The sequence below is a fragment of the Mus caroli genome, unplaced genomic scaffold (assembly GCF_978045245.1).
Source record: "Mus caroli unplaced genomic scaffold, Mus_caroli_1 scaffold_3, whole genome shotgun sequence".
Classification (NCBI taxonomy): domain Eukaryota; kingdom Metazoa; phylum Chordata; class Mammalia; order Rodentia; family Muridae; genus Mus; species Mus caroli.
Genome location: NW_028227258.1, coordinates 2,600,001 through 2,617,813, shown reverse-complemented (window position 1 = coordinate 2,617,813; position 17,813 = coordinate 2,600,001). Strand labels below are relative to the sequence as shown.

Below are 17,813 nucleotides of genomic sequence, written 5' to 3'. Positions count from 1 at the left end.
CTCGTCCTTTATGAAGCTTCCATTCAAACTGTTCTGCTGGTGATTTAAATTCTGCTCCTGGGTTTGAGTTGTAGACTTAGGCGTGAAATGTATGTCTCTATCACAGGATTCGATTTCAAGAAGAACATAGGACTTGAAACTTAGGTTTCATTAGCAGGTGGTAGTTAGAAGCAACATGGCAGGCATGTTGTTCATGCTATTATAGTGTGATGAACAAGATCAGTCCCAAGTCAGTATGAATACTGGTGATGCTCAGTTTCGGGAACAGCATGATCCAGGCAGCCCTCAGCAACAACCTTACCTACCCAGAGCTGCAGCTGACCTGCTTGGCAGGCAATGGCCATACCCTAAGCCTGGTGACTTTTCAGGGCTTTTGTGTGTTAAGCTATGCTTTCTAATGTATCCATGCAGCCTATACATTCCTAGTGCATGCTTTCTCCTGTCCTAAGCTCTTGTCAAGATGTGAACTCTTTCCATTACAAGTCCTGTTGTTACCTGCCTAGAACTTTGTTTCAACCCAGCCCCTTCAGCCCAGCAAGGCTGATCTACATCTGAAACTCCAGCATTTTGCCTGAAGTCTCTTTCCTAACACTTCTCCCATGTTACTTACTGAGTAGTTCCCTGTAGTAAAACGTAAAAGCAACTCTCTCCAGTTCTGGAAACTTCATTTGATAACTTTTCTATCAGTAGAATTTGCATGTTCAAACGCTAATGTTGCATGGTACTTTGATGCAGTTGTTTAAATGTCTTCACACACATATAAAACGAAGTCCTTGAAAAGGAAATTTTACTTTTGTTTGTTTGTTTTTCCAGCATTCGATGTAGTATTTGGCTGTTCCATGAAAGCTTCGCAAATGTATGCATAAGTGAATATTGCCTGTGAATACCAATAATTATAGTACACTTAGGAGGAGTAAGAGTATCATTGGACCTTATTGGGTCCAGAAGCTCATTTCCAATTTACACCACAGCTCTGGGAGGTGGATTTTATCATGGCTCTCTTGCCCTTAAAAAAACTGACCTCAAAGGTTAATCCTAGTAGGCCTGATGAGGCTAACCATTTCTGCTCCCCCAGCACCACCCCAGTTGGATATTGTCAAGAATACCAGAAGATGAGAACTATATTTGACTGACTCTCTTCCATTCCTTTCCAGCTCCAAGTACAGCCCAGTATGGAATTACTGGGAGCGCCTGCGACCTCTTCTCCTGCTGGAGCCTTGCGTTGACACTATCTTCTGTCATCAGTATATTCTACCTGAAGAATGCCATCCTTCAGTGAATCTAAAGACCCATGACAGGCTTTTAAGGAGTCTCTGGGAGTGCTGATGGCTGGATCCAATCTGGTGCAGCTAGCTTGAAGCAGCGTGGGGTACAATCGGCCGTCTGTACGCGGGTGACGCCTTTTGTCTGTGGAATCGCTGGTTCTGTAAATACTTTCATTCTGCTCTCCTTTTGATTAGACACACGACCGTGTGAAGCACTGCACATTGTCCCTTTTTTAAGATGTGAAAGGTCTCAACTTACTTTTAGAGGATATTAATTGTGATTTCATGTTTGTAATCGACAACTTTTCAAAAGCATTCAGTCGTGGTCTGCTAGGCTTCCGGCTGTAGTTTACATAACAAATATTGCAGTGAACCCATGATTCTTTAAGGCTGCAATACAAGGGTTCCGTGCCCTGTTTCAATAAGAGTCAACCCACATTTACAAAGATGCATTTTTTTTCTTTTTTGATAAAAATTCAAATAATATTGCCTTCAGATCATTTCTTCAAAATGTAACACATACCTAGACGTCCCTGCTCGCATGACATCCAGGTTTTGGAAATGAGCCTTGTAATATAACTCGCTATGCTTCTCCTTCTAATCTCAGCATGGGTGTGCCTTCATAAAATAATCTCTTGGTCTCTGACAAATACATAATGTTTTCCTAAACCTTGCAATCTGGAAGCAAAAAAAGTAAATTACACCAATAAGCTAAACTCCACCCCACTTTGGGGGGGGGGGGCAAGAAGCTATTAGGCTGTGTCTAGTCATTACCCATTGAGCCTGAGAACTTTGCCCACAGCATCTCAGTTTTCTTGATAAAACAATTTAATAACATGGTTGAAGTTCAGGTTTAATATTAGTGCCACTGTAGGAAAACATAGCCCATCACAGGACAGCACAGCTTGTTCAAGAGACCCCTGGTAAAGCAGCAGTCTCCTGCACTATTCAAGTTGATGCCCTAACATAGCTTCTCTGCATAGACCGCAGCCCTGCCACCCAAGAGACATGAGGTGGTGAGTGCTCAGATTAGGCTTTGACATCAGTAAGTTACTGTGACAGAAACCCTGCAGATTTCCATCTGATTCTCTGTCTTTGGTTGATAGGAATGCATCTTATGTTCCTTAAAATTCCAAAATGTGTTTTAACAAATATTGGGCATCCATGCATAACAGATCAGCCCTGAAGTAACTAATTCTTCACCAAAATCTTGTTAGTCATTACCACTCAAATTGATGCCAAAACTGAAGACTCACCATGTTTTACTGCATCTTACAGGACATATGTGAGATGCAACCAAATGGACACACCAGAAGGAGGGCATCATGGGATATGTTAATCACTCAATGATTGTGAATATTACATTTTTTCTATTCAAGAAGCAAAACTACATTTTTTGAAGGAAAATGCTGTTAGTCTAACTACTATATTACAGGAATAGGCTCATGGTCTTGCTTTTGACCAAAGAAAGACCAGAGCCTTGAAAGCCATTTTTCAGGTCTGATGAAGTTGCCAATTTCAGCACGCCTAGGTTTCTACAGTGACCTTCTGCACACCCTAACTAAAGACCTACTTTCAAAACTACACCCAAGGACTTTTACAGTGATTATTTTAGGTAGTTTATGTTTTGCCCTAGAAGGACGGCTTTAAATTTTTGATTCTTTTCTAAAAAATTTTAGACCCAAAAGACACCATAAATCTATTTTAATTAGGAAAACGAATCATAAGTGAGGAGACATAAATACATAGTCTTCCTATGAAATGGCAATAATGTGGCATAATGCTATGAAATTTACTAGCTGTAATAAATTTATGACATTTTGATTGATATATTAAAAATGAATTTTGAAAATTATGGCATCTAAATTTCTAGGTGATTTGCTACTAAAAATGTTCTTTTGTGGAATTAGTGAGCAAACAACAGAATTATTTTTCTTTGTATTGCAGCTTTAAAGTAGCACACTCCACGATAACCTACTTTTAGAGATAGCGGTGCTACCATGGAGTGTTGGCCACCTGAACCGCTGTTTGGGGAGAGAAGCAGTTGGAGAATGCGTATTATACAGTGACCGTTTCCCTAGAGTTAAAAATGCCTCCTCTGTGTAAGGTGTGTAGGGTACATGTGAGGTAAACTGAGGTATAAAATACAGATGAACCAAATAATTAGTTCTAAGTGTTGTCATGATTCCGAATTCGTGGAGTCCGGTGTTTTTCCATAGAGTGTGACAAAGGACAGTCATAGCTCAGTAGCTACATGTATTTGCCTTTATGTTAGAAGAGACTTTCTTGAGTGACATTTTAATAGAGGAGGCATCCGCTATGTTTTTCTGTATTACAGCAGCATAGTCCTTAGGCGCCTGGACAGAGTGAAACCATGAGTATTTATGAGTTCAGTATTGTTCAAATAAGGCTACAGTATTTGCTTTTTTGTGTGAATGTATTGCATATAATGTTCAAGTAGGTGATTTTACATTGACGGGCATCTGAAATGTCTGATTACTCCATTTTATCAGTCCTGACTGTACAAGATTGTTGCAATTTCAGAATAGCAGTCTTATGAAGTTAATTTATCTTTTTATTTACAACAATTTCTTTAGCTATTCATTTCAGCGTTATGTTTTCCACAATATCCATTTGTGGGATTCCTTTTGTTGCCCCTAAATTTTTAAAGAAAGAAGGAAAAAATGATAATAGAGAAAGGAGAATGAGAAAACAGAGAAAAGAAAAAAAGAGTATGGGGGATAAACAGAAATGACTGAAGGAAGCAAAGAGGTTGGGAGGGAGAGTGGGGGAGAGCTGGAATCTTCTGCTGATGAGCCTATTGGACTGCATTCTTGGTTTAACTGCAAATGGCCTAATTTTTTCCCAATGATCTTATTGTAAACCTAAGTCCTGCTATATATACCCTGTGGTCCTGCTGGGCAGAATTTATTGAATGATTCCACTGCCCAGGCCACGGTACTGAGTGCTTTTTGCAGACACTGAGATTGAGAGAGAGCATTTCAAACATAAAGTCACTTTGGGGTTCACAGCTTCACTGAAAACTTAAGCTAAGAACCACCCAGATAATTCAGGACAAAACTGCACACATATAGAGAAGTACCCCCAATCTGTGAAGTCTGAACACTCTGAGCAACTGAACTATCAAAGTCAATCAATGGTATTGATCAAATTACTGAATAATTGTTAATTTACCCATTGTGCTTAGCTTTGTAACACAGCTGAAAGTTACCTATTTAATCTTTTCAATAAAAATTGTTTTTTTTTTTGAAATCCAGAAATGATTTTAAAAAGAGGTCAGGTTTCTAACTATTTATTGAAGTGTGTGGGTGTACAGTATTTCAATAGATATGAATATGGATAAGTGGTATTGCCTTAAGATCCTCTGAAATGTACTTACTTTAAAGACTGGAAAACACCCTTCCTGTCTTTAGTAAAACATCCATATTTCATAATCTGATGTAAAATATGTTGTACTGTTTCCAATAGGTGAATATAAAGTCAGTTTATCAATTAAAGTATGTATTTGACTCATTTTAAACTCTTTTAGTCTGACAAAGATATGGTATCTTAGGCCTGCTCTCCCATTGTCTCCTGTCCTGTACTGCATGGTGACACAGTGTAAGAACTTGAATTCTGTGACTTCCATGGGCTTCAAGCTGTATCTGATATGGTTCCCTAAAGGTCTAACAATATGCACAACATTTGTCCAAAATTAATTTTTTGAAGATACATATTCTTTAGAGTGTTTACTTGAAGTGAGATATGTCTCAGGTAGAGCATGGAGGGGGGGCGGTAAAAATCCAATGACCCTACAAACTGACAATCCAACTGTCTGTACAAATCTGTGGCTTCTTAAAAGATATGGGCATAAAGCAACAGAAAATATGCACACCCCTCAGGGCACCTCAATACAATTTCTTTTCTACTTCTTGCTTTCTAAACAAAGCCTGCCCTGCAAATACTACAATACATAAGTGAGTCCATTCTACAAGAGTGACTGATTTAATCCCTCTTATCTAAATCTGCCCATCTGTGATCACAACAAAATTAATCAGAATGTTGAAGCTGGAGAGATGGGAAGGTTGGGGCTGGAGATACAAGAAGATTGGGGCTGGAGAGATGGAAAGGTTGAGGCTGGAGAGATGAGAATATTGGGGCTGGAGAGAAAGACAGCCTGGCATTCTCTTGCTGCTGCTCTTAACAGAGGATCAGAGGCAGGCGGATTTCTGAGTTCGAGGCCAGCCTGGTCTACAAAGTGAGTTCCAGGACAGCCAGGGCTATACAGAGAAACCCTGTCTCAAAAAACCAAAAAAAAAAAAAAAAAAAAAAAACCAAAAAAAAAAAAAAAACAAAAAAAAAAACAGAGGATCTATGCTTGATTTCCAGCACACAAATAGATGTCTCACAACTGACTGTAACTCCAGCTTCAAGAGATCTGATGTATTCTTCTGTCCTCTACAGGCACTGTATTCATGTGCAGATACACATACATACACATACACACACACACACACACACACACACACACACACACTCACTCAAACACACAGACACAAACATACACTCATTCATACACACACATACTGAAACACTCAGATACATACACTCACACACAGAGAGACACATACACAGACACATCAAAAATACTTATTAAAATTAAAAATAAATTTTAACTATGTGAAAGGTCAAACAAAACATCAACTTGGTTTAATAGGTTACTTATAAATATGGGTGTAACTGCAGTTTTGGGAAAGCATACACCAAACTTCTCTCACAAAAAGTGAAACACTAAAATGTTAGATCCTCCTCTAACCATCTTCTTGCCCTTTGGATGTTTGTCCTGAATTCAATCACATAATGGAAATAGAATCAGCATAGGAAGCCTGGGATCAAAGCATGAAGAATACAACAGGTCAGAACACTACACTCCGATATTACCTGCATATATATGAAGAAATAAAAAGTCATGTCAGCTGTTGAGAAGAAATATGAAGATCCAAGAAAAATACATTTAATATGTTCAAATACCAGACTGGACGTCCTTCATCTGGGCTCCATGCTTACAGACACTTTCACCAGATGACTCCAAATGTAGAGAAAGGATTTAGGAATCCACATACCAAACTGGTGAGCAAACCAAAGGTGTCCATTATGCTACCTTCTAGAAGCACTACCTGATGCAAGAAAAAGAGATCCACCTACTTCAGAACTGTCCCACTGGCCTAACCTTACCTTACATTCTCTCTTGTCAGAACTGAGACCTTAACTTCATAGTAAGAGCCCTGGTCTAATCAGGGAAGTTTATTTTAACATTCTGCATGGTTGGGAACCAGTTTTGATAAGCCCTAATCACAACACTCTGCTCTCTCTTCACTTGGTTGGGTACTTGAGGGAGGTACGATCATTCTGATCACCCAGTATCATCAGCCCCCAATCCAAATCCCCACCCTGCATTTATGTTTACACCTTACCTAGTTCCATACTCCATATAACTCAAAGCCTCAACTAGTATGTATCCTGGAACTCTAGATTCTTCCTTCCTTCCTGAGACATCTCCTAACTCACATAGCAGACTGTAATTCTCATTCCTAAGGTAGACTAGAAGTACCAGGTAACCAGTGGCTAAAAAAAGAGGTAACTGGGATTCCTGCTCACATAAAATTAGTTTTTATTAAATTATTGTTTATTTACATTCCAAATGTTGCCCCCCTTCCTGGTCTCCATTCCCAGAGTTCTCCATCCCATCCTCCATCTCCTTTGTTTCTCAGAGTGTGCTTGCCAGCCACCTTACCTCATATATACATACCCTTACCCCTTCCCAGCATCCCCTTCCTTGGGGCATCAAGTCTCTATAGGATTAGGCACATCCTCTCCCACAGAGGTCAGAAAAGACTGTCCTCTGCTACATATGTTCAGGGGGCCACGGACCAGCCCATGTATGCTCTTTAGTTTGTGGCTTAGCCTCTGGGAGCTCTGAGGGGTCCAGTTAGTTGATACTGTTATTCCTCCTATGTGGTTGCAATCTTGTTCAGTTCCTTTAGTCCTTCTCCTAACTCTTTCATAGGGGTCCCCAACCTTAGTCCAGTGGTTGGCTGTAAATATCTGTATCTGTTTCAGTTAGCTGCTAAGTAGAGCCTCTCAGAGGACAGCCATGCTAGGCTCCTGTCTGCCAGCACAGCATGGCATCAGTAATAGTGTCAGAGTTTGGTGCCTCCTCCTGGGATGGATCCCAAGTTGTTACCTGAAATTTTTGCTGAGCTTTTAAGTATATCCAAATCATATTGAAATGGACTACAATGCTTCATTTCTTACACGGACACTCACCAGACATCAATGCCTTGGCTTTCACAGTGCTGTAAAATAATCTAAGGTAGAAAACACTACTATAGTTTCATGTTGTAAGAAATAGCCTATCTACTAAATGGAGCATTGGAGCCAACTCTCCAGTTTGTGTTCCTCCCCAATAGACTCAGAGCAGGAAAATAGATGTCTCAAACACCTAGACATATATTCCCATTTGTACACCAGTATATAGATTTATTTGTATATGTCTATTGAGTAGAAGTTACCCTTTCATTTTCCAATGCTCCCATGAAGTATGTGGCTTAAATACATCCTATATGCAATGTGGGGAATATATTTATGCTTTATCCTCAAATGTGATGCAAATCCTACAGATGTCACTTTGATTCAGAAGGCATGGAAAACATGTCTTTGTGTATGTATGGAATGAGTATATTAATTTCCTATTAAAGGAGATGGAAAAGTAATATAGCTAGAAAGCATGACCATCCAAGAACACACACTTCCATGATCAGGACACTGAAATTAATAAGCCAGTGCTTCTGGGGTAAAGAAAATCCAACTGAATTGTGCATGATCTGTAGGGGGTGGCTGCTTCTGCATCTTACAGTGGTTCAGCACCTTTTATAGAGAACTTGGATGAACTCAAATGTCAAGAAAGGTTCAGAGACCCCCAGAACATCCAGGTCTTTTGGTGGACTGAGTTGAGGATCAATAAATAACACAGGCTCCTTCATTAGGGACCTTGTGCTCTGTCCAATGGATGGCTGTGAGCATCCACTTCTGTATTTGCCAGGCACTGGCAGAATTTCACAGTAGACAGCTATATCAGGCTCCAGTAGCAGGTTCTTTTTGGCATCTGCCTAGTGACTGGATTTGGTAGTTGTTTATGGGGTGGATTCCCAAGTGGGGCAGTCTCTGGATGGTCATTCCTTCAGGCTCTGAAGGTCCCCAATGAAGGAGCCATAGAAATACCCAGGGAGCTGAAGGAGACTGAAGCCCCATAGGAGGAACATCAATATGAACTAACCAGTAGCCCCAGAGCTCCTTGGAACTATACCACCAATCAATATATATATATGTTGGAACTTGTGGCACTAGCTATATATGTAGCAGAGGATGACCTAGTTGGCCATCAGTGGGAGGAGAGGCCCTTGATCCTGTGAAGGCTCTATGCCCCAGTATAGGGGAATGCCTGGACCAGGAATGGGAGTGGGTGGGTTGGGGAGCAGGGGGAGGTGGGAGAGGATTTTTGGAGGGAGAACTAGGAAAGGGGATAACATTTGAAATGTAAATAAAATATCTAATAAAAATAATCAAAAAATAGCACAGGCACATTCACTAAAGTAAAACGTGTCCTCATGTGATGTGATGTAAGACATTTTAAAGCAGCTGGGTGTGGTGGTATATGCTTTTCTCCCTTGCTCTCAGGAGGCAGAAGCAGGTAGAGCTCTGTGAGTTCCAAGCCAGAGTGGTCTACATAATGAGACCCAGGCTCAAAACAACAGTCAAATTAAAAGAAATAACAATATTTGAGCTTTGATAATATAATCTCTCAGTAACTGACAACCCAAAATCTAGGTTATTCACATATCTGATATTCTACAGTCTCTTTATTCTAACAACTTTAGCCTGTGTATCTCACAAACTATCACTCAATAGTCTGGGGCATATGGAAAAAAGTTTAAAAACTCTGCAAGGACTACATCACTTCATGGGCCTGCTATGTTTAAAAAAAAAAAAAAAGTACATGCATTTGGGGGTGTTTGTTAAAAAAAATTTTGGATTGTGCTCTGGGAACATTTACTATTAGTGAAGTAGCTATTTGACATCAACAACAAGAAACATGAACAGATAAGAAGACTTCTTCACTCACATTCCGGTACAATGATGTAGCAGGTCGAGCCCGTGTTGTAGGAGCTGACTGGCTGCTTGGACTGGGAAGCCCAGGAATTCTCTGTTGGTGAAACCAGAGCCACAGGATCTATGAGGTCCACCAGATCCTTTCCCTCTTCCTTTCAAAGGGTTACTAACAGCATTAGGGAGTTACTTGGTGAAACTGGGAATTTTCTAGCTTCCTTAATTTTGACCTTGTTAACACTCAGGATGTAAACTTCACACTAACCAAGGCTGGTTCAAGCTTCCTGCAGCTCAGAATTGTGTTTAAACAAGCACTGCAAGCCTGGGGGAATTCCTAAGAGTGTGGGGATTTAGCTTAGAAAAGGGTCTTAGAAAATAATCCTGGAAGACCCATCCGGATAACAATAGAGAACAAAGGCTTCCTGATTGCTCTAAAACCCTTAACAGGGCCATAGAATGAACTGCCTGTGTAGCTTTCTAAGTAGCTTCATTGATGTAGACAATGGTTGCCTGGAAACCCCACATCTCCCTGCAACACAGTTTGACAAGTGACCTGGCAAAAACAAGGTCAATAGCTCATTTTTCACAGACTCCTTATGAAATGATTGGTGGAGACTTGAAACTGTTTCACACTGTTGTCCTTTACAAAGCAAAACCCACTGCAGTCCACGGCCTGGAAGACAAGCATACAAGCTGGGCATGTGATAGTCTGGGTAATTTCAAATAAATAAATAAATACAAGAAATTGCACCCACACAAACCCACCATTTCTATTTCTTTCTCCTTTGCTCAGATTTTAGCATGAGGAACATCTTGTGATTTAATTAATCAGAAGGCAGCACCTGCTCTCTGTGCTGACATGGAGAAAATAGACTTTTTTGGAATTAAATTTGTTTCTGGAAATACATGGTTCCTGTTGGTAGACAACAGGCTCATGTTTGGGACATCTTCAGTCAAATTCTTCAGAATGTTGACAAGAAGGAAGCCAGTTTTGTGTTTCCATTACATTTTGAGTGAGCACACCACACCCCCTTCTTTTCTTATTTTCTTCTTTTATATTCTGGAATTGTATATATCTACATTACAATGAGGCAGTGTGTGTCCTCAGACATTCTTGTTTTCTCACAATTCTGTTCTTGCAATGTGGTAACAAACCTTCCTAGTTTGCATATGACTAACACAAGGTGTCCAGTAAGGGCTCTTTTGTCTAAATGAACTCATTCCCCGACCAGTAACATTTCAGAAACACTCTGCCATGTATTAGAAATTCTCTTAAAAGACTGTAGGATACCTATTCTTAGTTGTCAACATGATTACAGCTGGAATTAACCAAGACTCAAGCAGCTGGGTACACCTAAATGGTATTTTTTAATTGAAAATAGCTTCTTCTCATATAATACATCTAAGCAATTTCCCCTCCCTCCAGTTCTTCCAGCTCCTCTACCCCCACCCCATCACTCCCCTGACCCTCTCTCCCTTCACTTTCCTTAATCTGCATCTTTAGAGATGAAATGACTGTCTTAGTCAGGGTCTCTATTCCTGCATAAACATCATGACCAAGAAGCAAGCTGGAGAGGAAATGGTTTATTCAGCTTAAACTTTCCACATTGCTGTTGATCACCAAAGGAAGTCAGAACTGGAACTCAAGCAGGTCAGGAAGCAGGAGCTGATGCAGAGGCCATGGAGGGATGTTACTGGCTTGCTTTGTCCTGGCTTGGTCAGCTTGCTTTCTTATAGAACCCAAGACTACCAGCCCAGGGATGACACCACCCACAAAGGGCCCTCCCCTCTTGATCACTAATTGAGAAAATGCCTTACAGCTGGATCTCTTGGAGGCATTTCCTCACTTGAAGCTCCTTTCTCTGTGATAACTCCAGCCTGTGTCAAGTTGACACACAAAACAAGCCAGTACAAAAGACATACATTTAATCCAGGTCTTTTCATGTGGGAGGATCCACCTTTAATCTGGGCCACACCTTCTGTTGGCACACTGTGTAAAGGACTAGGAAGAAGGAAGGTCTCTGTCCTTTGTTTGCTTGCCCTCACTCTCCTCACTGACAATTCCATTTCTTCACTGGCATTAGAGCCTACTTTAGGATCCTGACATAAACTGAAGACCAACCTTAGTCCATCAGCTTCATGGACTGAACAACTACTGGATTCTTAGATTTTCTGTTGTTAGGCAACCATTGTTGAACTAGCTGGACCGCAATCTGTAAGCCACTATATTAAATCCCCTTTAGATAGACATTCAGACAGATAAATTCTATCTGTTCAGTTCCTCTAGAGAACTCTGACTGACACGGACTGAAAATGGACTTAACTTCTGTCAGATACCTTGGAATCATCTCATGGCAATCATTCATTTACTCACTAGACAAGGTCTGATTTAGTGGCCTGACAAGACCCAGCTGGAAAGAGTCTTCTGGAGTTATTGAGATGTGACCCTCATCACATTGAGACAAAAACAGGAGTTTCTCTAATGCAAATTATGTTGGCTGTCCGGCTGGTATGGAAAGGTATCCTGAGGTACAGGAGCCTAGGAACCACATGACTATAGAGAGGAAGCCTGCTCAGCAGAGGCCTTGAAGGAGGAGTGCTCCATGCTTTGCCTCTCCTCTTCTTCAGTGTTGCAGCTCCCAGGGGAGGGTGTCCCCAGCTGAGCTGAGGAGCACAGGAGTGGTAGCAACTGTGGGGTGGCAGTGGTGGCCCTCTCCACTTCTCCACTTCTTCCCTTCTTCCCAACTTCAGTTCTTTGCTTTTTGGCTTCCTGTATTCTTCCAATGAGAGAATCATACCAGGCAGCAAATCTCATAAAAGAGATTTATTAGGTATGGAGGAACAAATCCAGGGGAGTAAGAGAGGGGCAGGCTAAAGGGAGCAGGTAGAGGAGATAAGGCTGAGACTGGACTGGGAAAGGAGAGGGAAGGAAAGAGGGAGATACAGAGGAAGAGAAGGAGGGATGGAAGGAGGAGGTGTGTATGTGCCTGGCTCTGAGAAGCAATGGCTTCTCTTTGCAAAGTGGCTTCAATTTCCAAGTTTACAAGCAGTAAACACAGTGATAGGAATAAAAGCTGTTAATCACTATTTTACATTTTGTCTCCACTTACCTTCTGAAAAGTTTGGTATTTCACCTGAAATTATATCTTGACAAAACGGTCATTGCACCTCTTTCTGAAAGACATATGGTGATGATTCATTGTATCACACACAAAAATGCTAGAGATCAAAACTGCGTTTCTCTATGACTTTAATGGAGTTTAGAGATAAGGGTGGTAGCCCTTTCTTACTAGAGAGTCACAAAAGTTTCCCAAAAAATGTCTGCATGTGTTAATATTTAGTTACTCACAACAAATCTCTGAAAGCACATGGACTTGTAGTAGATAGAACATAAAAAGTCAATACACATTTGCTGCTCTGATCACTTAGTAACAATTTTCTAAACTGTAGTTGGAGGAAACAATTCAGTGATGTTTATAAGCCTAGTGCTTTTATATCCAAGTTCTTTGACTGCTAATACATGGGACATTTCATGCCAATGTTACATTTTATGTGATGTAAATTTGAAAACAAAATTGATAGATGATAGATAGGTAGGTAGGTAGATAGACAGATAGATAGATAGATAGCAATATATCGATACATAGATATATATAGATAGATGATAGAAGATATAGATAGATATCAATATCTAGATGTAGATAGATGATAGCAATAGTTACATAGATTTAGATAGTTGATAGATAATAGATAGTAATAGATACATGGATGATAGATAAATACATGATAGGGATAGATGATAGCAATATATAGATATATAGATTTATGTAGATGATAGATTAATTAGATGATAGCTAATTATATAGACAGATGATAGCAATAGATACATAGATTTAGATAGATAATAGGTAGATATATAAAGAGGTATTGATAGATAAGTAGGTGATAGATGATAGATATAGATGATGTATAAACAGAATGAACAAAGTGTTATAAAGGAGAGTTTTCTTTGTGTGTATGTGTATATATGTATAGGTATTTTACCTGTTTTCTGTGCATCTCATATGTGACTGTACCCATGGAGGCCAGAAGAGGACATTGGGTCCTCCAGAGCTAGAATTACTGGTGTTTGTGTACCTGTGGGGCTGAGAACTGAAACCCTAAATCTTCTGCAAGAGCAGCCAGTGCCTTAAGCACTGAGTCCTCTCTCCAGCCCCAGAAAGGCATTTCTTTAGTGCAGTTTGGCATTTAGGTTAGAAAGGGTTCCATAAATTTAATAACTTAATTTTATTAGGGCCATTTGTACATCTAACAAAATCACATGCAAGAAAAAGTCACATTCGCCGGGTGGTGGTGGCGCACACCTTTAATCCCAGCACTTGGGAGGCAGAGGCAGACAGATTTCTGAGTTCGAGGCCAGCCTGGTCTACAGAGTGAGTTCCAGGACAGCCAGGGCTACACAGAGAAACCCTGTTTCAAAAAAACCAAAAAAAAAAAAAAAAAAAAAGGAAAATAAAAAGAAAAAGTCACATTCAACTTTCCAACTAACATTAAAAGCTAATCACCCTTAGAAAGGTGTCTTCCCTTGGTAGCATCGTATTTTTAATCAATTGTCCTTTTAAAATGAAGCTACAGATATGTTAGCTTGAGCACTGAGACACTCTGAAGCACAGAAGTCTATAAAGTTTGTATGAGCCGAATTTCAGATCTCTGAGTCTTCCTCTAGATTCTCTGTTATTCTGTATGGTAAGGCGGTGTGGATAAATACCACAATGAGAAGGGGACAGTTGTGGACTTGACTGAGTAACCCCAGGATTGGTTGGATGGCACTTTCCTGTCTTCTTTGAATAGAGAAAAGGACAACACGATGCTATGTTTTAAAAACAGGCCTCTCTGTTTCCCTAAGTATTTGGGGTTTTATTTTGGAAAAGGCAAGTGAGGGTACCACACTTACCTGTCATCCATGAGTGTCATTTAGACCAACTTAAAATACGAGGCTCATGGTCATATTGTAGCTTTGTTTATGCCTTGTTTGTTTGAAGTCACTGGGAAGCCAGCTCTTCTCTGAAGAAAGGAGGAAGGAAGATGGACCTGGAAGAGAGGGAGCAGAGAGGCTGGAGGGAGGGGGAAGGATGTAATAAATGAGAGAAGAGTTAAAAGAAAAAGTCTTTTTTTTTTAAAAAAATGAGGCTTATCCATTCCTTCCATTGCCAGGCTTTTGTGAAATTCACACTGTAGGCCACTGGGTTGATGAAGGAACTCTCAGTGTATAATCAGAGGGAGACTGGCACCAAGCAGCTCTGGAAATGCATGTATGGAGTGTTCAACCAACCATCGGCAAGGCAGGAGAAATTTTCCAGAGCAGGTGACATCAATTGCTAGACTGTGTGATGTAGCAGTTTCCTGCCCACTGTTAATTGTAATAAATATTTAGTAAACATGATCTGCAGTCTCCATTTAGACTAATATATGTCAAGAGAATGATTCATTTTAATTTATGGTTGGGACACCACCCCTTGTGTCATCAAATGCAAAACTGCTGCCTGCACCACCACCACAACTACCATCATTATTTCTTTTTCCCCATGGAATCCTCCGCCATCAGGTTCCCATCATCATTGCTTGGGGAAAACCCAGTGTTGCCCACAATCTGTACTGCGCTAAAACTGAGCCTAAGTTCTCAGAATTTCTTCTACCTGTCAACAGTAAGAGCCATCAAAAGCTCCCACTCTCCTGGAGTCCTCTATCTAGCCTCCGCGAAGCCTCCATGCCTGCCTCTTTGATTGTTTCTTTTCAAGTGGTTTCTTTGTTTCTTAACATTTCCTACTTTTTCTCCAAATAAGGACATAACATAGTACACGCCTTGGAATGCAAATACTCCCCACTGTGTTCTCAGGCTGGAGTTCCAGCTAGAGAGTGGACACACAGAGAGCCAGCCTGGAGGTTAGCGGATGTCAGTGTTCTCACCACAGAAGATGTTCTCAATTCTCTGGCTGCCGTCTGGAACGTCTTACCCAGTTTAGCCTCATCAACCACTCATTTCATTTATATTTATAACTCTAATTAACATTGTTTAATGAAAAGATTACATAGACATCAGTGTTGACCTTGCACTTACCTCTGTCATTTCTACAACCCTATGCTTCTGCTCTGTCTTGGTATTTTTGAAGTGTTACAACGAAGTATCATAAAACGGAGAGCCTGTTTGACACCACATGTAACTCATCACAGATCCACTGCAGTCAAGGCTGATATGCTAGTGGTTTGCATCACACACTTCTCACTGTGACCTCTCATGGAGGACTCAGCCATCACAGAACTCTTGGTGTTCCTATTATATGAATGAAGGTAGAGAGGCTTCTCCCCCTAAGCAAATCAACTACCAATGTCCTGCACCACACACCATTACCTTGGGCATTAGGTCTTCAACATACAAATTAGGAGTATATAACCTTTAGATCACAGCACACTGAGGCATAAAAATTAACTTATGTTTCTACTAATAGTTACACCATTGGAGAAGGTTGTTACATGGACCACACAGCCAAAGTTTCACAGTTTCAAATATGATACCAGTTTAAATCAGTAGTAAACTATGATGGATTCCTTGATCTTAAAATTAAGGGATTCTGGGCTTGGAAATATGGCTTAGTGGTTAAGAGGAGTTACTCCTCGGTCAGTCTCCAGCTCCAGGGGATCTGATACTTCCAGGCTTCTCAGATACCTAAACTCATGTGCATGGAACCCACATGTAGACATACACACCTACAAACAGTTAAAAATAATTTTGAAATAAAAATTATATATCTTTCCCTTTAAAAGCTATGTTGAGCAATATGTTTTTAGCTGCCAGAGGTAAAAAGCTTACAGATGCTGACATCTTGGTGGCCGTTCTCAGTTGAAGTGCCTGTCACAAAAAAACACTTCAGCATAGATGCAGTAAGAGGTTCCCTCCTCCTTGCAGGATCTGCAGGATTCTGGGATATAGCTCTGACTTCTTCAAAACTTGTGTTTAAGCTGCAGCCCTCTAACTTCGAAATCAAAGAGAAAGTAAAGAACGCAGCATAAAGCTGTTAATGTTTAAAACTGAGGCATGGCCTGAGGACTGCTCATGTCCTGTGGGAGGAGAGAGAGAGAGAGAGAGAGAGAGAGAGAGAGAGAGAGAGAGAGAGAGAGAGAGAGAGAGACTCAGCAATACCTGCTTCCGAATAAAGCTGCAAGCTGGAGGTCGAAGAGAAGTAGGTAGATTTGGTTGGACTTACCTGGTCCATTCAGTCACCCACCAACCATTTCCCTTTGCACTTATGGGTAGAACTTGTTTTTCTGCACTAAAGTCCTTTCTGATAACTGTACTCACATATAAGTTCAGTGTCTTAGAAGACACAAGATGTCTCCGTTATGCTCAAACGTAGCTCCAACTCCTGAACACTGAGATGGCACCAGTACCCACTACCCTAGGCATCCCCAGCTTGCAGATCACATAATAGAACAAGCATAGCAAGCCACCTCACCAACTGCACCATCTTTCTCTTGTTGCAGGCAGGGAGGTGGGGTCAGTTCTCCATCTTTGTTTTCCTTTGGTCATCCCTTAGATATTTGGACCAAGGCTTATAGGTGAGATATCTCCCTTCCTCCTGCAGCCTGTGGGCTGGTAGCCAGACATTAGTCATGTGAGCATATCATCTTCAAGAAAGCCTGGGAAGAAGTTTGACTGTGGATCTGGTAATTTTCAGTTGCAACAACTAAACCTGAAAGATTATTATGGGCTGAAGTTGAATTTAGGTTTAATATTTGGTGACAGAGAAGCAAATGATGTCAAGAAGACTTTGAAATATAATGTTATGAGAAACTACATCAGAGAACTGTCCTCACTGCCAAAGGCAACAGAAAAAATAGCATCTTTGAAGAGACAGGAATAAGTCATTGGGCCATGTTTTTGCATGGAGTATGCGTGTAAATGCTTCTTCTTCATGTTTTCCACAACAAACCTGAAAAGCAGATTTCTTTTTCTATGATGTTATTATCTGTGAAGAGTTAATGACACAATTCCCACTGTGGCAAATGTTGAGGAATCTGAGAATCAACAGGGATGTGCAGACAATATTTAAGAAATGAGCTGGGCGTGGTAGTGCATACCTTTAATCCCAGCACTCGGGAGGCAGAGGCAGAGGCAGGCAGATTTCTGCGTTCGAGGCCAGCCTGGTCTACAAAATGAGTTCCCGGACAGACAGGGCTATACAGAGAAACCCTGTCTCGGAACCCCCTCCCCCCCCCCAAAAAAAAAGAAAGAAAATATTTAAGAAATGAGCTAATTCATCAGAGCACTGAAGTCAGCTATGTTACACATGGAGATGACTCAGCAGAGCAGTGTGTATGTGTGTG

The 17,813-nt window shown here is 40.7% G+C and overlaps 1 protein-coding gene across 1 annotated transcript in view; it reads left to right on the top strand.

Moving 5' to 3' along the window:
* The window catches only part of Negr1 (neuronal growth regulator 1), a 750,157-nt gene extending 745,367 nt beyond the window's left edge, over positions 1 to 4,790 (top strand). The window contains exon 7 of the mRNA XM_021157844.3: positions 1,155 to 4,790. Coding sequence (XP_021013503.1) covers positions 1,155 to 1,279 — 125 coding nt within the window. The 3' untranslated portion in view covers positions 1,280 to 4,790. The remainder of the gene's footprint in view (positions 1 to 1,154) is intronic.
* The last annotated feature ends 13,023 nt before the right edge of the window (positions 4,791 to 17,813 follow it).